The 24,035-nt window shown below is 35.5% G+C and overlaps 1 protein-coding gene across 1 annotated transcript in view; it reads left to right on the forward strand.

Moving 5' to 3' along the window:
• KIF5B (kinesin family member 5B) overlaps window positions 1-17,604 on the forward strand; it is a 52,291-nt gene extending 34,687 nt beyond the window's left edge. Inside the window, exons 16-26 of the mRNA XM_004451662.4 lie at window positions 1,738-1,926; window positions 2,968-3,085; window positions 3,595-3,656; window positions 3,751-3,860; window positions 5,582-5,683; window positions 7,180-7,240; window positions 7,360-7,431; window positions 7,610-7,714; window positions 8,810-9,026; window positions 9,711-9,858; window positions 15,125-17,604. Of these exons, the coding sequence (XP_004451719.1) occupies window positions 1,738-1,926; window positions 2,968-3,085; window positions 3,595-3,656; window positions 3,751-3,860; window positions 5,582-5,683; window positions 7,180-7,240; window positions 7,360-7,431; window positions 7,610-7,714; window positions 8,810-9,026; window positions 9,711-9,838 (1,164 nt within the window). The 3' untranslated portion in view covers window positions 9,839-9,858; window positions 15,125-17,604. The remainder of the gene's footprint in view (window positions 1-1,737; window positions 1,927-2,967; window positions 3,086-3,594; window positions 3,657-3,750; window positions 3,861-5,581; window positions 5,684-7,179; window positions 7,241-7,359; window positions 7,432-7,609; window positions 7,715-8,809; window positions 9,027-9,710; window positions 9,859-15,124) is intronic.
• The last annotated feature ends 6,431 nt before the right edge of the window (window positions 17,605-24,035 follow it).

Below are 24,035 nucleotides of genomic sequence, written 5' to 3' on the forward strand. Positions count from 1 at the left end.
TGCCACTGACAACAACAGAAGCGGACAAAAGAAGAACACACAGCAAAATAGACATAGAGAACAGACAACTGGGGGGGTGGGAGGGGAGAGAAATAAATAAATAAATAAGTCTTTTTAAAAAAATCAGTTGGCCAAAAAAAAAGAAATAGAAAAAAAACAACAATGCCTTCATGACAGATGATACTGAGTATCATTTCATATGCTTATTTGCCATCTGTATATCTTTGGTGAGGTGTCTCCAGATTTTGGGCTACTTTTTTTATTGGGTTATTTGGTTTTTTATTCTTAGTTTTAAGAGTTCTTTATATACTTTGGATTCAAGTCCTTTATCAGGTTTGTGTTTTGCAAATGTTTTCTCTTAGTATTTTTACTAAGTCTCTTAGGAGTGTCTTTTACAGAACAGGAGTTTTTAGTTTTAATGAAGTCCAACTTAATTTTTTCTTTCATAGTTCGTGCTTTGAGTGTTATATGTAAAAATCCATCGAACTCAGGGTCATTAGATGTTCTTGTTTTTTTCTAGAAGTTTTACATTTTTTATGTTTTGGTCTATGGTCCATTTTGAGTTAATTTTGTGAATGGTGTTAAGTATGTGTCTAGAGCCATATTTCCATTAAATTTTCTGTGCCCTTCATCAACTATTAGTTGACTATTTGTGTAGGTTTATTTCTGAGTTTCTACCCTGTTCCATTTACCTATTTGTCTATTCTTTTGCCAATACCACACTGTCTTAATTAATGTAGTTTTGTAATATGTCCAAAATTAGGGGGGTATATATCCTCTGATTTTTTTTTCTTTAGTATTGTATTGGCTCTTCTGTATCTTTTCATGTTCCATATGAACTGTAATCAGTTTATAAGAAAACAGTTGCTGGGGTTTTGATTGGAATTGTGTTGACTCTGTAGAACAGTTTGAGGACCAACATCATAACATTGAGTCTTCCTATCTGTGAACATGGACTGTATTTCCATTTCTTAAGATATCCTTTGATTTCTTTCATCAGAATTTTCATAGTTTTTCTGATAGATATTGTATATATTTTGTTAAGTTTATATCTAAATATACCCTTTTTATGCTAATATTAAATGGTATTGTGTTTTGATTTCAAATTTCAGTTGTCCATGGTTGGTGTATAGGAACGCAATAGACTTTCGTTTACTAACACTTGTTTTATAACCTTCCTATACTAGCTTATTATTTCCAAGAGGGTTTTTTTGGTGTCATCTTTGGATTTTCTACATAGACAATTGCATCATCTGTGAACAAAGAGTTATATTTCTTCCTTCCTAAACTTCATTTAATTTTCAACACTGAATTTTATAACGGTAAAGAATGTATACAGAATGTACACCTATCTCTTCCACCTAAATATTTTTTATTGTTATTGTTTGAAACTGGACTTGCACACGGTTAACATAGAATTGGCTGAGCAAGTTCTCTGAGGAAGATATTTAAAAATTGAGTCAAAACAAGAAGAAATGGTGGGTTTTTTTGGATTTACATTCATTTTTTACTTGTAGACATCTTAACATTGCTAATTAAGTTTTAGAAACTAAAAGGAAAATTTAAGCTGTATTTTATTTACCTTTTATTGAAAACGGCAATAAAAGAAAACATCAATTCCAGACTTTCTGTGAGTTTTGAATGATATTTTATTTGTTAGAAGATTTTAGAATCTAATTGGAAAAACATAAACTAAACATTTTTGGCTTTAATTTTTTTATTTTGCTTTTGTCACAGCAACCTGAAGGAACTGGCATGATAGATGAAGAGTTCACAGTTGCAAGGCTCTATATTAGCAAAATGAAATCTGAAGTAAAAACAATGGTAAAACGCTGCAAACAGTTAGAAAGCACACAAACTGAGAGCAACAAAAAAATGGAAGAAAATGAAAAGGAGTTAGCAGCATGCCAACTTCGTATCTCTCAAGTATGTGTTACCATACAAAATGTCTTCATTTATTGAACAGGCACATATATATTTTATTTATTGTAAAAATTTTCAGAAAAATAAGTTATTTTGTGTAACAAAATGCAAAGGTTCATTTAGTCAGTTGTATTTCCTAGTCTAACTGCAGTATTACAACATGAATGATTTAACTGGGTTATATTTGTTAGCATGGGTTGTTATATACACATATTCACTTTTTTAAAAATGTGATATAACTGATGAAGAATCTAGACAAATTCTAGGGTGAAAAAAATTGTAAGGAATCAGTTTTTTGGTTTTGGTAACTGAATGGATGGGACCATTCACCAAAATAGGGACTGTGAAGGAGAGAAGGGGTAGCATTAGATAAAGATAACTATAAGAATATTATCTGGGGAAACGGACTTTGGCCCAGTGGTTAGGGCATCCGTCTACCACATGGGAGGTCCGTGGTTCAAGCCCTGGGCCTCCTTGACCCGTGTGGAGCTGGCCCATGCGCAGTGCTGATTCGCGCAAGGAGTGCCGCGCCACTGCAGGGGTGTCCCCCGCGTAGGGGAGCCCCACGCGCAAGGAGTGCGCCCTGTAAGGAGAGCCGCCCAGCGCGAAAGAAAGTGCAGCCTGCTGAGGAATGGCGCCGCCCACACTTCCGGCGCCGCCCACACTTCCCGTGCCGCTGACGACAACAGAAGCGGACCAAGAAACAAGACGCAGCAAAAAGACACAGAAAACAGCCAGGGGAGGGGAGGGGAATTAAATAAATAAAAAATAAATCTTTTTAAAAAAAAAGAAAAAAGGAAAAAGAATATTATCTGTTTCAGCTTCGGTGCCTTAGCTGCAACTGTTAGAAGCTATCCAGGTGACCTTTTTTATTGACTAAGTCCTTTAGCATTGTAAATGGCTCATGAAAATTTTGGGCTTAAATTTCTTCTTTAAATCATGTATTTAGAATACTGATAAAATTTACTTATTTTCAAATATTCTTAACAAAATATATTTGTGGGACTTTTTTTCTACCTTTTATTGGTATATTTTTCCCCAAAGCATGAAGCCAAAATCAAGTCACTGACTGAATACCTCCAAAATGTGGAGCAAAAGAAAAGACAGCTGGAGGAATCTGTTGATTCTCTCAGTGAAGAACTAGTCCAGCTTCGAGCGCAAGGTGTGTATTCCTGGTTGCTAATGAGTTACATGTGTATTAATTCTTACTTTAGTATCTGTTCATATGTACACTGATAGTGGATAGTAGGAATGTGGATAACTTGGAACAGTAAAAAGTTCATACATTTTAATGTAGCAATGAAACATTTTTGAAATCATGTTTGAATATGGAAATGGCCAACCTAAGAACTTAAAGTTATGAATTGTTTATATATAAACCTTGTCATAGGGAACTCAGAAAGCTATCAGATTTCTCTACCATACCCTTAACCCATTCTATTCTGGGTTTATGCAAAGTAAGTAGAAGAATCTATAATATCAACATAAAAGTGAGCCAGTCAATGCATCATTGAACTTGAAGGGTAAGATTTACTATGTGGCATTTGGATAATTTAAAGTCAACTCCTGGTAAGGAATTAGAGCCCTTATAAAACTCATTCACTCCTTGGTTTATATGTGGACTCTTGAGGCTTATTTCCTTTTTTCTGTTTGCTCTTCCTACCCAAATAGAGAAAGTTCATGAAATGGAAAAGGAGCACTTAAATAAGGTTCAGACTGCAAATGAAGTTAAGGCAAGTTTGATGTTACATTGCATTCTAAAGACTTTAGTACAATGTTATTTTGATTAGTCTGATTTTAACATCTTTTTTTCCCCAATAATTTCAGCAAGCTGTTGAACAGCAGATCCAGAGCCACAGAGAAACTCACCAAAAACAAATTAGTAGTCTGAGAGATGAGGTCGAGGCAAAAGAAAAACTTATTACTGATCTTCAAGAGTAAGTATTATATTTTTGTTTCCTCTTGCTCTTAAACTGAGGTATTAAGAAACAAGTTCAAGGGATGTGTATTTGGCTCAACTGATACAGTTAGTCCGCCTACTTCATGGGAGGTCCAGGTTCAAACGCAGGGCCTCCTGACCCATGTGGTGAGCTGGCCTGTGCGCAGTGCTGCTGCATGCAAGGAGTGTCATGCCACACAGGGGTGTCCTCCGTGTAGGAGTGCAAGGAGTGCACCCTGTAAGGAAAGCTGCCCCACACAAAAAAAGTATAGCCTGCCCAGGAGTGGTGCCACACACACACGGAGAGCTGACGCAGCAAGATGATGCAACAAAAAAGAGACGCAGAGTCCCGCTGCCGCTGACAAGAATACAAGTGGACAAAGAACAACACACAGTGAATGGACACAGAGAGCAGACAACTGGGGGCAGGGGGAAGGGGAGAGAAATAAATAAAAAATCTTTAAGAAAAAAAAAAAGAAACAAGTTCAGAAAAATTAACTATTTAGACAGAAGGGAATAATAGGTATATCCTTATTAGAAACCTATATGTTTCATCCAGAATTTTTTCATTTATGAATATAACTTCTGTCTTAGTTTGCCATTGGGCTGATGCAAAATACCAGAATTGTACTGGCTTTTACAAAGGGGATATATTTGGGGTAAAAGCTAACAGTTCTGAGGCCATCAAGAGATGCTTTCTCACCAAAGTCATCTGTCACATGGTGAAGCAAGATGGTGGATGATCTCTTGCCAATGGCCCTGCCTTCCCTTCCAGAATTTCCTGAATCCCAAAGCTTAGCGGTGGGCACCAGACATAGGCTTTTCTCTTTCCTGGCCACCTCTCTCAGTCTCTCAGGTCTTCTCTGCCTTTCTATAACATAGGCGAATTGGGAGTTCTCTCTCATATGGCAGGGTCAAAAATGGTAACTTCATATTTCTTTGTGTGTCTCTGTCTCTTTGTTTATATCAGGCCCAGCCGGCTGCCTCCTACCTCACTGATACAGTCCAATCAAAATCAGTCTAATCAAGTGAGCTAATAATGCAGTCACAGGGTACTGTATACCTGCAGGAATAGATGAGTTTAAGAACATAATCTTTTTTAGGGGATTCACCAAATTCAAACTGTCACAGCTTTAGCTCTTGATCTCCAGTAGGAAGGGAAAAAAGCAAAACAACTTTAACCCATTATTGCAAGTAGTCCCTGTAGTCTTCTCCAAATCATTTCCTCAACTTTAAAAAAAAAAAAACACAGGAAAAAAACTTTTGGAAATTATGCATTTAAAAAGTTTTTTTTAAAAAAACTGAAGTTAGTTTATCTAAAAGATATTTTCCCTAATCTCATAACCATATGTATATACCATAGGATTTTAGAAATCAGAAGTCACAATTTGAGTCAGAACCAGAGAAGAGTAACAAAACAAAACAAAATGATGACAAGTTTGGGGCATAGTTCTTATTATTAATACCTAATGGAATTAGGTATTAATACCTAAAGGATTCAGGGAGGTGAAAGGTATAGAAGAATAAAGTCATGGTTTCAAGGTAAAATATGAGAAAATATGGTAGCCACATACCCTCCCCTTCTCCCTCATGGGGACAGGATAACAGGAGGCTTTGGGTATTTAAAAGGTGAGATTATGGGTGTTAAGAATTTGAAGAAGTTTAATGACAGCATTCAGAAAAGTGTGATGTGATGCTTTATGTTTTTTATTTTGTCAGCCAAAACCAGAAAATGATGTTAGAGCAGGAACGTCTGAGAGTAGAACATGAAAAGTTGAAATCTACAGATCAGGAAAAGAGCAAAAAACTACATGAACTTACGTGAGTAAATGGATCAATTAATGTTGAAAAATAAAAACTAAAGAAGAGGATTGCAAACATCAATTTTAGATATATCCAGTGAATACATTTTTTACTTTGTGTGCACTAAAGATGTTTTTCTTAAACCTTCTGAGTAGGTTTGATTTTATATCTAAAAACTTGCATTATATTCTTGTACTTTCATGAAGAAAGTCCTGTATTTCAATCATGGTCAAGATTCATACTCCTCTTGCTGATTCTTTGTTATTTCAGAATCAATCTTTAAAATGAACCTAAAATATGGCATTAAGTAATTTAGGAGATTTCAGGATCTTTCGCAGTAACTGAATTTTTGTAAAATCTAATCTTGTCTAAACAACTTGGTTGTTTTTAGTCTTGCCCTTTTTTTAAGGAGGTTCTGGGGATTGAATCCAGGTCTTCAAACATGGGAAGCAGGTGATCAACCACTTGAGCTATATCCTCTCCTCTAGCCTTGCCTTTTGAACTGAGGATTTTACGTTCACTTTTTCTAATTTACTAAGTGTAATTAATACTCAGTTCACTAGAATCTGACCAGGTAGAAAATTCACAATTATAATTTTTTCATGTATCTTGAGTTTGTGAGACATTTGGCAAGGAAATGGGTTGTTATTAGGCATGATCACATCATAGGAAGTCTAGGGTCAGAGTTGATTTTATAAAGATTGTCCTGAATCATCAGCTATAATTTTGCTTAGAATAATTCTTACTGTAAAATATGTAAGATGTTTTTCTTTTTAAAAATTTCTTTAATCTCTGTAAGTCTCTATTCAAACCATTTTAGATAAATAGCAGTGTGCTGTGATATATTCTAAAATATAAATAATAATTCCTTACTCATTGAATTCTGCCACTTGATCTTTTTATCTCTTTCATTGCTGAGAGGTGTTGTTGCTGTTGTTCAAATGTATTTTTATTTATTTTTTTTAAAGATAGATTACATAAAATGTCACATAAAAAATATAAGGGATTCCCATATGCCCCACTCCCCACACCTCCCACTTTCCCCCACATTAACAATTTACTTGATTAGTGTGGTACATTCGTTGCAATTGATGAACACATTCGGAGCATTGCCAGTAAGCATGGATTATAGTTTACGTTGTAGTTTACATTCTCTCCCACTCAATTCTGTAGGTTATGGCAGGATATATAAGGCCTGTATCTGTCATTGCAGTGTCATTCAGGACAATTCCAAGTTCTGAAAATGCCCCCATATTATACCTCTTTTTCCCTCTCCCTAACTTCAGCACCTCCAGTGGCCATGTCTTCACATCAATGATATAATTTCTTCCATCGCTAGAATCACAATAAGTCTATAGTAGAATACCAGTGAGTCCACTCTAGTCTATTGTTTTTAAAATAAGAATTGATCCTTTCAGATTCAAAGTAATTGATTCACCTCTTGTGGTAAACAAAACTAGAATTTTATGGAATCAAATTTGAAGTTATAATATTTATATTTTTCTCTGGTTTAGGGTTATGCAAGATAGACGAGAACAAGCAAGACAAGACTTGAAGGGTTTGGAGGAGACTGTGGTAAGATAAACTTGAAAATAAACAGGATTGGGGAGCATTTTATGTTTTGTTTTTTCCTCCTTCTGATTATTCTGAATTTGAAGTCTGAATTCCACAAATATAACTGTTCTTAATTCAAGGCAAAAGAACTTCAAACTTTACACAACCTTCGGAAGCTTTTTGTTCAGGACCTGGCCACCAGAGTTAAAAAGGTAATATAGCAATACTGATGATAGCTATTGCTATTTGTATAAATGGTACTTACTCTGTAATTCTCTGAATTCAGAAAAGAAGTAATTTTACAGTCATAAAAAGGTTGATGTAGTTAAGCTTAGAATTTTTTGATCTTTAAATTTTTTTCATAGAATTCATCAAGTTCTCTTTTCTCAGAGTGCCGAGATTGATTCTGATGACACTGGAGGCAGTGCTGCTCAAAAGCAGAAAATCTCCTTTCTTGAAAATAATCTTGAACAACTCACTAAAGTGCACAAACAGGTAACAAAGAGTATATTTTATGATAGCCTCACTGTTGTAATAATCCAAAATTGAGAGTGGCAAGTAATTTTTAATCTTGACTCTTGCAAGGGAATTTCTATACCCTGAGCCTTATTATTTTATAGAACAATTATATAAAGTAACCTCTAACAACCTTTAGAGGAGTTAATACTTTTTTTTTTTTTTACAACAATCCTGTTACCAAAAGTGGCCAGTGAGGAAGCAGGTGTAGCTCAAGTGGTTGACCACCTGCTTTCCATGTACAAGGTCCCCAATTCAATTCAATCCCCAGTAACTCCTAAAAAAAAAAAAACAAAAAAAAAAACCAACTTTCCCTGGGGAGTGGATATAGCTCAGCAATTGAGCACCTGTTTTCCCACGTACAAGGTCCTAGGTTCAATCCCCAGTACCTCCTAAAAATAATCAAACAAGAAGCTAATGAAAACACAAATTCTTATTTCTTTGGAAGACTTCAGGTCTGCTAGTTTTCTAAATTTATTCATGGTAATATAATTTATTAAATTTATTTATGGTGGACGGGTCTTTATAATGAGAAAATTAGAATTTTTTAAAATTTGTTTACATTCAGTGCTTCAGATTGTGAAATAAATAAAATGTATTTTACATTTTTTTAAAAAGCCATGATTATTATTAATTTTGCTTGTTTTTTGTTACAGCTTGATATGTGATTAATAAAAGTTTTTCTTAAAGTTTCTTAGCACTCAGTTCATCTATATCTGTTACTCTAAACCTGATGTGTGTGCTAGAAATTTTAACCTTTATCTTCTTTGACACTTAATAAGGAGCTTTCTAAGTTTATATTTGCTTATGGTCTTATGTCTCTAAAAGAATGTTCATTTCTACCTTATTAATACCTTACCAAAGAGGACTGGCACTTGTGTTGGAGTTTACTCTCCTTGCATAGTAAGGGAAAAGAACAATCTCCCTCCCCCAGTTAATATGTTGCAACATAAATTAAATTAAATGGAAAAGCCTTACTATAAAGTAGTCTTCTCTTTTAAAGAGAAACTGAAATGCTTATACTTTCTGTATCATCTTGTTAAAACCAGAATCATTTTCTTTATGTACCCTTAGTTGGTACGTGATAATGCAGATCTTCGCTGTGAACTACCTAAACTGGAAAAGCGACTTAGAGCTACAGCTGAGAGAGTGAAAGCACTGGAGTCAGCACTGAAAGAGGCCAAAGAAAATGCATCTCGTGATCGTAAACGCTATCAGCAAGAAGTAGATCGTATAAAGGAAGCCGTCAGATCAAAGAATATGGCCAGAAGAGGACATTCAGCACAAATTGGTTAGTACAACACATTGAAACCTTGAGAAATGTTTCTTTTAGTTGAAATCACAGTCTGATTCATTCATAATATGTTGACTTTAACTTATCAAAGAATAGCATTGTTGGGAAGGAAAAGAAAAATTGAGGAATAACAACATTTTTAGCATGAGTAGATAAATAAGAACTAGAAAAGCAAGCAAGAATGGTCAGAGATGAGAGAAACTGTATAGATCAATGTTATTAAAGCCAAGGGAGAATTGTAAGAAAATAAGTCATCAAAACTGTATTTCATGCTTCAGAATAATCATTGGTGCAAGAACAAGATTGCATAATCCTGGAGAAAAGAATGTAACCAATAAAGAGAGAAAGAGGTGTGGGGAAAATACACCAAATATAGGCTATAGACTACAGGCAGCAGTAATATTGTGGCAGTGTTCTTTCATCGTTTGACAAATATGTTACAACAGTGTAAGGTGTTGGTGGTGGGGTGATATATGGTATGCATGATTATTTTTTAAAATTTTGAAATTAAAAAGGGGGTGTTAAAAAAGAGAGGAATTTGCTGAGAAATAAAAAGGCAAAGAAAAACAAAAACATGGAAATTTAGTGTGAACAAAGAGAAGAGACCTAAAAAAAAAAAGTCATTTCAGTTGTGTATCACGGTTATTCTAAAGTAAATTTTTGTTTTTTGTTTTTTATTAGCTAAGCCTATTCGTCCTGGGCAACATCCAGCAGCTTCTCCAACTCATCCAAGTGCAATTCGTGGAGGAGGTACATTTGTTCAGAACAACCAGCCCATGGCAGTACGTGGTGGAGGAGGCAAAGTGTAAGCATTTACACAAACCCACAGGTTCGTAGTTTACATCTGGCTTTTGAATCATAGCTATTGGTTGTTTAGCAATATTTTGAGTTCTTAAATTTGTGTCACAGTTTTTTTTTTTTTATGTGTGTGATTGATTGTAAAAGTAACTTGGCATGATTTCATCATTCAGATCTAACTTTATTCAGTTTTGTGTCCTTATTTTTAACCTAACATACTGGATCATTTTTAAATAGCTTTTAGAATTTTATCATATGGAAATACCATCGTTTATAACTGTTCATTTTCACTGGACATAAAATTGTAAATTAATTTTTCCCATATTATCTAAAATTGAAATTTCCATATGTGAAATTTGGAGTATGGAGCATCTTTTTTATACTTTCCCACCCTTTAGATGATTTCCACAGGATTCCCAGATGTGGAATTATAAAATGCTATGAACATTTTTTAAATTCTTGATATATAATGCTAGGATGCTTTCCAGAAATATTTCACTGAATTGCGTATTAGTCAAGGATACTGTCCATTTTGTTTCATCCTTGCCAGTTTTGTGTATTAGTAGTTTTTAAGCATTCCCATTTAATAGGCCAAAAATGGCTTCTGATTGATTTATTAATAAAGGATGTATTTTCAAGTACTTATTGGCCTATTTATATTTCCTTTTTTTAGAGAGAATTTTCTGTGTCCCTTTTCCATGTAGCTATTGTGGTTAGTTTATCTAAACAGATTCATTAGGTCTTATTCATTCACTTATTTTTAATTATACACATAATATCTGTTCATTGTAGGAGTGTAAAGAATACCACAAAGTAGAAAAATAGATACCACATAATATATGGTGTGTATTTTTCTAGAGCTTTTTTTTTCTTTAAAGATTTATTTTTTATTTATTTCTCTCCCCTTCCTCCCCCTTCCCAGTTGTCTGCTCTCTGTGTCCATTCACTGTGTGCTTTTCTGTGACCGCTTCTATCCTTATCAGCGGCACCGATAATCTGTGTCTCTCTTTTTGCGTCATCTTGCTGCGTCAGCTCTCCGTGTGTGCGGCACCATTTCTGGGCAGGCTGCACTTTCTTTTGTGCTGGGCAGCTCTCCTTACGGGGCGCACTCCTTGCGCGTGGGGCTCCCCTACGAGGGGACACCCCTGCGTGGCAGGGCACTCCTTGAGCACATCAGCACTGCATGTGGGCCAGCTCCACACGGGTCAAGGAGGCCTGAGGTTGAACCACGGACCTCCCATGTGGTAGATGGATGCCTTATCTACTGAGCCAAGTCTGCTTCCCTCTAGAGCTGTCTTTACATATAATTTTTAGATTAAAAAGTTGTTGATAAATATTCTAATAATATACTATACATTTCTAATATATATACTACTTTGTACCTTCCTTTTTTTTTTCTGAACTTTTTCTTTTATAGCATGATTGATTAATAGCTGCCTAGTAAATTCATCCTGTGACAGGAAGTCATATTCTAACCCTTTAGGAACCCCAGGATGTGTAGTTGTGTTGGAAACTAAAAAGTACTAGATAATTATGAGATGATTTACTGTTATTGTTTCTGACATATACTAAAGCCACAATTTTCATTTTTTGCATAATACTATTTCTTGGTTTGAGTAAAATAGTGAACGATTTTGGAAGATTCACATTTCTAAGAATAATGTCATTTTGTCTACACAGTATAGGATTTTAAAAGAGAGTAATGCAATAAAAAGAGCGTGGATTTGAAGTTCCATCAATTGAATATTGTGACTTTTTATGCATTTAAGCAACTTTTTAAAAACAATTTCTTTTTCACTTTGACTCCCTTACAGTTCTCCAGCACAAAACTAATTAAAATTCATGACTTTTATTTATGTATTAGGTTGGTGCAAAAGGAATTGTGGTTTTGGGCCATGAATTTTAAATCATCATAACTAGGCCCAAATACGTATTTATTAATCAAAATAGGAACCATTACAATCAACACATTTTTGCCAACAAGAAATAAGTTTGCATATTCCTGTAGTGTAAAAATCTGTGCTTTGGGATTTGATGAACTCTTGAAAAGCATTTTCTGCATCCTCCTGGTTGTAGAAATGTTTTCCCTGCAAAAAGTTGTTGAGGTGTTTGAAGAAATGGTAATCGGTTAGTGAGAAGTCAGGTGAATATGGCGGATGAGGCAAAACTTCATAGCCCAGTTTGTTCAACTTTTGAAGCATTGGTTGTGCAACATTTGGTTGGGTATTATCATGAAAAAGAATTGGGCCCTTTCTGTTGACCAACGCCAGCTGCAGGCATTACACTATTTGGTGCATCTCATTGATCTGCTGAGCATACTTCTCAAATGAAGTGGTTTTGCCGGGATTCAGAAAACTGTAGTGGATCAGACTGGCAGCAGACCACCAAACAGTGACCATGACCTTTTTTTTGGTGCAAGTTTGGCTTGGGAAGTGCTTCGGGGCTTCTCAATCCAACCACTGAGCTGGTTATCACCAGTAATCGTATAAAATCCACTTTTCATTACACGTCACAATCTGATCAAGAAATGGCTCATTTGTTGTGTAGACTAAGAGAAGACAACACTTCAAAATGATTTTTTTTATTTTCAGTCAGCTCATGAGGCAACCGCTCATCAGGCTTTTTCCCCTTTCCAATTTGCTTCAAATGCTGAACGACTGTGGAATGGTCAATGTTGAGTCCTTTGGCAACTTCTCCTGTAGTTTTAATAGGATCAGCTTTGATGAGTGCTCTCTGTTGGTCGTTGTCAACTTACGATGGCTGGTCACTACGTTCCTCATTTTCAAAGCTCTCATCTCCTTTGCAAAACTTCTTGAACCTCCCCTGCACTGAATGTTCATTAGCAGTTCCTGGCCAAATGCATTTTTTATGTCGGAAGTTGTCTCCACTGCTTTACGACCCATTTTGCACTCAAATAAGAAAATATCGCTCAAATTTGCTTTTTTGTCTCGCATCATTTCCGTAGTATAAAATAAATATAAAATAAACAGCAAGTAATGTAATTACCAAAAAAAAAACCAAGAAATTCACATTAAAATGATGTATAACATAACCACATTTAAGAATGTATGCTGATTATCAAATGCAAATTTTAACAATGCAAAATCGCAATTACTTTTGCACCAACCTAATAGTATATCTCTAAAACAAATTTTTATATAGCCACAAAGGTAACATATCACACCTAACAAAATGGACAATTTTTCTAATACTATCTAATACCAATCAATATGCAGGTTTCTCTCAATTGCTTCTTTTAAAAAAATGTCCTTCCCAGCTGTTTCAACCAGAATAGTCCAGGACCACTGTTTGCATTTTATTATATCCTTTAAATCTTTTAATGTAGAATAGCATACCTCCAACCCCTTATAAGAGCATTGACTTACTGAAGCAAACAGGCCACTTTGTATATATCTCCTAGATGGTTGATTGCCTGTTTAATTGTCTTTTTCCTTTATCTACATTCGCTATAAATTGGAAAGCAGGTGAGAAGCACCAATTAGATTTAGACTAAACATTTTTTTCAGAAGACTACATTGTAGATCATGTGTTTTATTTTTTTAAGATTTATTTTTTATTTCTCTCCCCTCCCCCTCCCCCCAGTTGTCTGCTCTCTGTCCATTTGCTGTGTGTTGTTCTGTGTCCACTTGTATTGTCAGCAGCACCAGGAATCTCTGTCTCTTTTTGTTGGTCATCTTGCTGCATCAGCTCTCCGTGTGTAGAGTGCCACTCCTCGGCAGGCTGTACTTTTTTTGCACTGGGCGGCTCTCCTTATGGAGCACGCACCTTGTGCATGAGGGTCCCCTATACGGAGGACACCCCTGCATAGCATGGCACTCCTTGTGCGAATCAATACTGTGTGTGGGCCAGCTCACCATCTGGAGCAGGAGGCCCTGGATTTGAACCCTGAACCTCCCATGTGGTAGGCGGACGCTCTCTGTTGAGCCAAATCTGCTTCCCTATATGTGTTATATATTGTGTCACATCAGTAGGCATACAGTAGCTGATTTTCCTGCACCTATGGATGCCTTTGTCTTTTTCCCCTTTGAACAACTTTTCTGAGCACCTTTTATTAGTAAAGTGGAAGTAGTTCTTACCAATTACCTGAGTTAAGATGTCTTTAGATAGCACAGAGCAGGTACTCAGTAGGTGCAAGCTGCCTTTCCCTCCCTTTCTGAAAGTGGGAGCTCCACAAGGGCCTTATCCATCTATGAGAATATAGATTTAAGTTGATTTTTTTAGGATATTCTCAAAACATTAAAGTTCATATTTGTAAACTTTGAACTCATATCTTATTTACAGAGAAGATAGACCATAACCTTTGTTAAACATAGCTAGGTTTTATCTATAAGGTAGAACTCTGATGCCAGTCTAGTATCAGCAGTTTAGCATTAGGAAGAAGCTAACTTGGCTTAACTAGATTTTCAGTGCTTGTAATGTGTATGAAATCATTTATATACTTATATACTTGTTTCATTGGTAGTCCAAAGAATAGTGATTATTTTTTAACTCCTACATCAGTCTTAAGCTATGTCTTAATAAGAGTATATTGTCCACTTAAGTGTGATAAATTACTGAAAATTAATACATTAGAGAAATTCTTATTTTTTAAATATTAAAAAATTCAAAAAATAAACACTTGGTTTATTTTTTGGATGAATGGCATTGGATTAATAACACTGATGTCTTTAGTTGTTTTTTATGTGGCTGGTTGCATAATACTTGGAACAGTTTGGATTTTTCTAAATGCAAAGGTAAGTTGGCAGTTTAATACAAGGGTGCTTCCAGGTGACAGCTGCTGAGGTTGTTTATTTCACTGTCACTTTTCCTACCACAGGCATCTCTTCCTTGTTTATCCCTAGTCCTCCACTCCTTTTTCTCCCCTCCTGTTTTGTTTGTTTAAGATTCAGGCAGGAGTTTATTAGGTCGCCAGCATGGCAGGGGTCTGAAAAGAGACATCAGCCCCCCTCCCCTCCTGTTTTGTTTTGTTTTTTTAAGCAAAAATAACTTACATATCAGCTCAACTTTAGCTCTGTTGGAAAGAATAAAAGCAAATGAAGGACTGACCTCTTTTTAAAAACACTAGTGCTCATAAACCAACTCTACATAAAATAGAAGAAAATCAAATCATTTACATCTTTTTTAATATTGGGGAAAGTGGTCACTTCACTATTGGCCAAAATGTTTTTAAATTCTTGGTTTACTTTACTGCATGAGTATCTTCTTTGTGATTATCTAAACTAAGCACAAAGTTTTTAATAAATAAAAATATCTTCTATGTGTTTTCCCATTTTCAGGTGTTGAAAAGAATTGAAGTTTGAAGAAATATTATCAAGCAGAGTCATTCAGTTGACTAACCTCTATCCCCTGGGGATTGTAGAATTATAACTTTTTTTAATGTATAAATTATACCTGGCCTGTACAGCTGTTTCCTACCCACTCTTCTTGTAAACTCTGCTGCTTCCCAACACAACTAGAGTGCAATTTTGGCGTCTTAAGAGGGGAAAAAATTTACAGTTTACAACTGTGGCCCTATTTATTACACAGTTTGTCCTTTGTGTCTTAAGTTTAGTCTTCACTGTGCCAAGCTAATTGTACCTTATAGGATTGTGCTTTTTGTTGTTTGTATGTGTTTAATTTTCAATCTCACTTTAAAGTACTTAGCTGCTATTGCTTCTTGTTTTTCTTTTCTTTTTAAAATGTCTTCCTTAGTTTAGGGAAAATGGTATATTTAGATTGTCTTAAATTTTACCACTTAAATGCAACACTACATGCCCACAAAATACATCAGGTCAGTACTGTATTTTAAAATCCTTTGAAATGATACAGGGCTAAAATGATTTGTATTGTCTCTGAAGTTTGCTTCTGAAAACTACTGTTTGAGCACTGAAACCTTAAAACTGCCGAACTAGGCATTTGAGACTGAACAAGACTGCTTAATTGTTATCTCATGAAATGCCTGATGATGAGTTATTTTGAATAAAAATACTTTACAATATCAAAAGCAAATCTAAGAAAGAGTTTGATAAAGGAATTGTATTTCTCTTCTTCCTGATTCTGTACTCAACATAGCTTGATGGAATGAAAATACCCCGCTTCATTCTGGTGAGCCTGCTAGCTAATGAAAGAGCAGATAATAATTTGTTATCTTTCATATAGTAAAATTAATTAAGATATTTTAGAACTAAACATACTTCCATATTAATACGTATTGATCTAAATTTATAACCTATGGAAATTGGGGGGGAAAGTATGAAGAAACAGCACATATATACGGTGAACTAAAAAGTATGTAGCTAAATTTTGGTTTGAAATCCCTGGAGTATTTTTAACTGCTATACTAAGTCATACACTATAATTTATTATTTTTTGTTTAACCTAGAAATAGTGAATTGTTTGCAAGGCACTAAAAATCCTCATTAAATAAATTATTTTGTTAGCTAATCCATAGTTTTGTAATAATAATACTAAATATATTCCTATTTTTGCCACTTCTTCCTCAGATGATTAAACTAAGTCAGCAGTTTATTTTAGGAAGTTATAAAGGCAGTAGGAAAAAGATTTCATTATCTGCTTCATCATGGGGGAGTGACTATTTTAGCAGAACTTAAGAGAAAATGGGAATCTAAGGTATTCAGTCAGTAGAAAAACTTTGAAAGTTCTGTGTTAGGATATGGCTGGTAGAATTTTTGAAAAAGTTTTATACACAGATATTTGTATTAAATTTGGAACCATAGTCAGAAGATTCAGATCATAATTGGCTTATTTTTCTATTTCCTTAACTCTTGTAATTTTCACTTTTATAATAACTTTGATTTGAAAGATAGATTTATTTATTTTTTTAACAGAAATCCTTGCTGTTGTAATCTGCAGCCTTTAAAATGATTGTGTTCCTTTTAGGACTGATAAAAAGAAACACTCCACTGATAAAAATGAAACCTTGGTACAGGGAGATAGAAGTAATACAGTTAACTTTTTTTTTTTAAGTGCTGTAGCCTACTTATGATGATAGAGAAACATTTGGCTGCATTTGTGTAGATATTCATATTTTGTTTTCAAATGAAAAAACTTGCTTCTTTGGCAACATTCATAAATGAAGCAGAATTCTTTTTCTCTTTTGTCTGAATATGGTAGTTTCATTCCTGTAAGTAATGTATCATGGGTATTGGTGCTGTGAAACAAACAATAAATTTGTAACTAGCATGTGGTTCAGAGTACACACTGTTAGTTTTTTGGTTTTTTTTCTTTAATCTTAATGTTTCTTTTCTATTTATAAGCTCACATCTTTCACAAAATGTACCAGGAATTTTGTAAATTTGTTTTCAGTGGAACTACTCTTTATTTTTACTATGTAGGACATTAAGTAGACCATTTACTCTTGTAAATGAAAAATTCTTTTCCTGTAGAACACTGTCATATCAAGTTGCAGTGTCTTTGGGGGGGGGGGGGAGGGTTGGATATATTTACGTTCCTCTGAATGGTATTGATAAATGGTTCAGAAGAGAAACTCAGTGAAATAAGAGTAATATTTATTCATGGTGATCAATTAAATTATTTGCCTAACTTAAGAATACTAACTGTATGTGTAACTCTCAATTTGACATGAGATGACAGGGAAGAGTCTGAGTCAACCTGTGGAATATGTTGGTTTATTTTCAGTGCTTTGAAGATACATTCAAAGAGAATTGGTTTTGGGGAAGACGCCATATAATTTTAAGTTAACCTGCATGCTGTAAATGTGTTTTATGTTTCAATAAAGATGAAAATTTTTTTGAAATGTGATGACTTCCTTATTCAATGAAACACTTAAGAGATTCATTTTTATATAAGTGGTCATGACAGAGTTGTAACTAAGTTGTTATTATATTCATTTTTTGGTTCCTCGTGTGTTCTTCTTTGTTCAGTAAGTATTAAATATAAGCTAGAGAATTAAGTGCTAGAAATGAATCATTTATCTCACTTTTGTTACTTGAGTATAATCTACATTATTCTGTTCTTCTGAGCTTAATTGTTTTATTGACCAATAAGAACAGTGTTAAAGTTTGTTTTTTCAAATACTGCCTCATTGTTCATTCAGGTCTAACTGGAGAAAAACTGGAGAGAGACTATTCTAAATTCAAGTGGTGATTGGTTTTTTGAGGTAAATTGCTTTTTTTTCATTCCCATAAGATCTGCTTTTTTTTTTTATGTATGTTTTCATATTCTTCTTTGGACTTACCCAGTGTGTGCTTTTGGGTTTTTTTTGTTGTTGTTTTTTAATTTTTAAAAAAAATTTTATTGAGGTATATCATTCATACGTGAGCACGCATAAACAAGTGTATAGTAGAGATTGTGAACTTACGAAATAAATATACATAACATCACACAAGGGTCTCATACATCACCCTCCACCAACTCTTTGCATTGTTGTGAAACATTTGTTACAAAGTATGCAGGAGCATCATCAAAATATTACTACCAACTATAGTCTTTATCTTACATTTGGTGTATTTTTTCCCCCAACCCAAACTATTTTTTTTTTAATATATTTTTGTTACAGATATTGTGAACTTGCAAAACAGTCATACAGATGTGTAGATTTCCTATATAACTCCAGATTATGAGACAGTATCCTTAGACTATTACCACCAATCATGGTCCATAGCATACATTTGGCACACTTTTTCTGGGTGTATTGATTTTTAAAGTTATTTATTATGGAAAATTTTAATCATACATAGAAGTGGGCAATAAATAATGTAGCCCCAAGTTCCTATCACTCAGTTTCAATAATTATCAACTCATGACTAATCTTGCTTCATCTCTACCCCCACTTACTCCCACAGACATATGCTTATATTCATAAATATTTCATTTCAATATGTGATTCCTTAAAGCATACACACAACAAATATCAGACCTAAAAAATGAATAATTTCTTAATCAAATTGTTTCAATTTTTGTAAATTTGTGTTTGAGTCAGGATCCAATTAAAGTCCATATACTGCAGTAAATATCCCCTCCATTCTTTTTGTTTCTTGGAAATTATGGAAAGACAGGTTATTTGTCCTGTATAATTTCCCATTTTTTGCTGGTTGCATCTGTGCAATACCATTTAACATATTTCTCTGCCCTTTGTATTTCCTGTAAATTCGTTTTGGGTCCACAGACCTGATCAGATTCAGATACTTGATTTGTTGGGAGTGGGGGCATTTACTTCTTAGGTGGTGGACTTCTTGCATCTAGGTGGCACATTAGGTCTGGATTTTATTGGGTTGTTAGTAGCAAATGACGATCAATGCCTAGATCCATTAATTTATTGGGGGTTATAGAATGATGATACTCTAATTCTAGCATTCATTTATTAGCTGCCCTCTACTGTTTGGTTACCCAGTGGTATGGTTGTATAGGAAAGGCAAGGAAAATGCTTATTCTTTATTTGCAAGTTAAAATAATGAATTGCTTCATGGTCATCTTCTAATAATGACTAGTTGTACAGTGTGTGTGCCCCATTTTTTAATTATTCGGTTATTGTGCCCTGTGAGCCTCTGAATCACTTCTTTCCTGGAGTTTAAATGAAAACAAGCTGGGGAGGGGCTTCACAAACAGAAAAAAATCATGGCTAGTCTGAGGATTGGGATGCAGAGGGAAAAAAAAGGAGTTTTGAGTGAAGAAACTAGTGAGGATTTATATACTTAAAGGTACGTAAACTAGCATAGGAGATGGATATTGCTACATTATTACTGTTAGATATAGGCAGCGTTTGATAGGCCCATTTCTTTTTATTAGCCAGCTGACTTGTATCAGAAAATTGCTTACAAGGCAGCTTCTACCACTTTTGAGACAATTAGGTAAATAGATGAAAAATCCAAATCATTAGATTCATCTGAATCCATTGTCTAGTTCTAGATATAGTTGTAGGATTCTAGAACCGCAGCCAACAGAATTAACATCTCTCTTAGGGCAAGGACCAAGCAGTGAATTTTAGAAATGATCACTTATAGGATGTCTAGGTTGTTTTTAACAGTTTTTAAAGTTAAGTATTCATATTTCCATGGTTACCAGGCTCTTCTCAGACTAGGGTTCCAGCATTTGTCCATTTACTGTCACAACTAGGCAAAGGAACAGCAAAAAACAATGGAGTGGACCACCTGGCTGCCCCCCCACTGAGAACAGCTCTATCTCTTCCTTGAAGACCCAGGTCAATTAGCCCTGTCAGGACTGATTCCTCTCCTTGCCTGCTAGTCCCTAGACACAGGAAACTCATTGCCCAGAATGCAGTTGTAGCCTATCAGTGAAATTTGAGTCTTAACTATTCCCTGGTAAAAATGTGTCATTTTGAGGACCAGGACTTCTAACCCTGCAGAGTTCCAAGTTGCAGGGCAGGGAAGCATGAAGTTGCCCAGTGGGTCACTGGGAAAGATAGTAAGTGGAATCATTCCTGCTTCCACTCTTGGTCCTGGGCCCAAGAATTGTTCCTGCTGGGGACAATATATAATGTGTCCCGGAGCACAGTACCTCCCTTGTAAATTTTCATCTCTTGAGACAGCCCTTCAACTGCACCATCCACATTTTCTGGCGCTATTGGGCCAGCAGCCCTGGTGGTGAAGTCTGATTTGATAATCCTATCCCTTGGTCATGGGCCTACCGCCTTATCTCCTTTACTATAAAGTGTGACCTCTGGTCTAAGCAATAATATGTGGAATCTTGTGTTGGTAGATCAAACACTTCTTAAGCCCAAGATAGTACTGCCTGAGGCCCTGAAGGCAGGACAGGCAAACCCACACTTTGCTCTATCAGAACAAATCTTTGTTCCTACATGATAGCACAGTGTAGTTAACTTACCACCATATTGCTGGTTGGGATACTCAAGGGTATGAAGTCATTTTGAATTCAGCATTGGTCTCTTGCTGGCCGGTTGGATAACTGGCAGCAGCAGCAATTCGATGATGCTGGTAAGTGGGAGCCCTTGCACCATGCACAGCTCCCACCGTTCCACTCTTCATATGCCCATCGTACCAACCTGCAGTGGCTGATGACTGAGGCTGGCTGAGGTCAACAGGTGGTTAAATTTCTCTTTCATAGTGAGTTCTGTCTGGTAGGCAAAAACAATACAGAGATCTTCAAACTATGACTGCCCACTTCCATGCCCCTCCACATGTTTTTACCTAGGACCTGCTTGTCCCCAGTCTTCCAATCATTCTTCAGGTCACTGAGCAGCCAGCCATGAAATTTGCCTCTGCCCATGAATATACATTTATATTCTATGGGTTTTTTTTAATTTGTTTCTTTTGCTTATATTTTTTTATTACATTTATGTTCTAACCTCTTCCAAAACTGGCAAAATCTGTAGCTTAATTAATAGTAATGTACCAAAGTTAATATCTTAGTTTCGACAAAGGTACCATGGTGATAACAAATGATAATGTTAGGAGAAATTGGGTAAGGAGTATAAGGGAATTCTCTGTATTACCTTTGCTACTTTTCTGTAAATCTAAAATTATTACAAAATAAAGGATTTTTTTTAAAAAGCAACATAAAGCCACAGGGAATAAGACAACAGAGGAGACAACAGCAATAACATGAAAACTGAGAAGCAAATGCTGACCTAGCATATCCCAGAAACCTAAATCCTAATCCACCAAGAAGTAGCCCAATATCTCCTCACAGAACCCCAAAAAATTCATGAATGTGACACCAGGAACCTCTGGAAGTAGGAGTGAAAGTGGGCTGAAAATATGAGTTGAACGTCTATGGAATCAGTTTGACCCCCCAGATACTTTTTCCAATTCTACACAGCTTAGCAACTGCCTCTCTTAACACCCCAGCACAGGCTGTATGTTTATTCTCTGGAAAGGGTAAAACAGTTTTGGAACTGAAAATAACCATACTGAAAACAAGGGGCGTGCTGGTTATTGATTTATTGACTCTTAACTCTATCCTTCACTACCTACTCTATGATAATGGAGATGGGCCCTCTAAGCATCTCTCCTTTGATGCAAGCACATTAAGCTTTGTCAGTACAAGAGGAAAAAGATTGTCTTCTTAGCTCCGATGTGCTTGTTTGTGTCTGCTTCTTGCTATTGCCATCTGGCTGCCAGTAGTATGTAATGGGGGGAGATGGGGATCCAGTGGTGCTCAGCCCCAACTGATACAGAGTACACAGTCCCTCAGCGAACTTGCAGCCCTGACCCTCTTTGGTGATCACCTCCCTGGCCAGCAGATAGGCTCCCAGTGTCCTGACTCCCTCTGTGCACCTGCCCTCAGCCTTGGCTCAACTATGTCATGGAGAGGTATTTCCTATTTGCAGGATTCTGCCGCAGGTTTCTGCCCACCTGCACCCAGAGGGGTGGTCCAGTCTCAGTCCACCTTTACCCTGGAGGGATGTTTCCTACTTGACTCGGCCAGCTCTCACCAGCAAAAGCAAACTTCTCTGCCATCCAGTGGTTGGCAATCCCTCCCCCTCTAAGGAGGGTTTTTGCTTCCTTAGCCCTAGAATAGTCTTTAAAATTCTCTGAAATAAATAAAATAAAATTCTCTGTAGCCATTTGTATTTAATCCTCTTGGACCTTGACTGATACAGAGGGTAATATGAAAGTTTATATTCAGAATATGTAAACTTCAGCCCTTTCCTCCTACTTGGCTGCCTGCATGCCAACAGCCAGGCTTATGCTCTTTAGCCAGGAAATGAAATCTTCTCTGAAAAATGTGATATCTGATACTGGGAGTCTTTAAGGAAGCAGCACAGTTTCACAAATGCTTCTTATCAACCAGTCCTACTCACATGAACCAGTTGCTTCCAAGAGATTCTTTGGGTCCCCATCTTAAATATGTGCAGACAGCCAAAGACCACCAGACATTTGAGGAAAGAATCCAAACAAAGAAATATGGAGGACATTGGGACTACGAACAGAGAAGAAAACAATTTTAAAGAACTTCCATTAATATCCTCAGAGAAAAAAGTTTTATCTCCATGAAACAAAACAAGATCCTATAAAAAAGGAATATTCAAAAAACAAAGTCTTGAAAATGAAAATAGAAATGAAAAACTCAATAGAAGAGTTTGGAAGATGAAGTTGAGGAAATCTCCCACAAAGTAGAACAAGAAGACAAAGAGCTGGAAAATAGGAAAGAAAATAAATTTAGAGGATTAGGACAAAAGGCCTAAAAACTGAATAATAAGCATTCCATAAATAGAACAGGGCAAACAGAGCAAAAAATCATCAATGAAATGGTTTAAGAAAATTGAACTAAAGGCCATTAGTTTCCAATGCCCAGCACAATAGAAAAAAATAGACCCACATGTGTGCATGTATGAAAGAGAAAGTATGTGGTGGTGGTGAAAGAGAATCCAATTCTCATCTTTCATAGTAATAAGACAACTGATAATGTTTAAACAAAATTAACCAAGAAGTAACAAATTTGGAGATTCAAAAATTAAAAGTGGTTGCTTCTGGGGAGTGGGAAAGAGATGAAGTGCTTGTTTGACTTTTCAAGCTTCAGCTGGTATTTTATCACCAAGTGGCTCTCCTTTGACTGTGGCTTTGGGTCTTAGTCCCAACTTGCTCATTTGTAGAACAGAGAATTATCGTTTGACAATCTCAAGGTGACTCTCATTGTTGCTCTATAATTCTGTGATGCCAAGTAATCTTTTCTAGAGTTACATCTTTTAAAATCTGTTTTTTTTTTTTCCAAATAAAGCTTTCACAACCTTTTTTTTCATAAATTTTCATATCATAACTTGATAATGAAAATAAGTCTTAAGGTCTTGCAAACTGAAGTAAGTAGTTACTGAAAGTCCTTCTTTCTTCATTAAATGAAATCTTCCAAAGAGTGATTTTTTTTTAAAGAAAATGTACATAGAAATTAGTTCAGGATTGCAAGTGCTAATATCTTACCATTTGTATGTTTCATAATCTATATAAATAAGTGTTTAATGTTCCTGAATTCACATTAACTCCTGAGAATAATGTTAACATTCTAAACTTTCAAATGTTTCCAGTGGTAGGTAAATTAGAGCTAATGACAACCATTTAAAATATTCAAGGAATTAACTCATTTTTCACCCATTTAACAGTTAAGAGCCATTTAAAATGAATAATAAAGTAGAGTAGCTAAATCTAAGCAATCCCAAATAAATGCCCATTGTTTCTTGAGAGATAAACAAGGCATCATCAGTATGAGCTACAGAAAACACTCACAGTAACATCTTGGATATCTTTGAATAAA

Source organism: Dasypus novemcinctus, chromosome 5, assembly GCF_030445035.2.
Source record: "Dasypus novemcinctus isolate mDasNov1 chromosome 5, mDasNov1.1.hap2, whole genome shotgun sequence".
Taxonomy (NCBI): domain Eukaryota; kingdom Metazoa; phylum Chordata; class Mammalia; order Cingulata; family Dasypodidae; genus Dasypus; species Dasypus novemcinctus.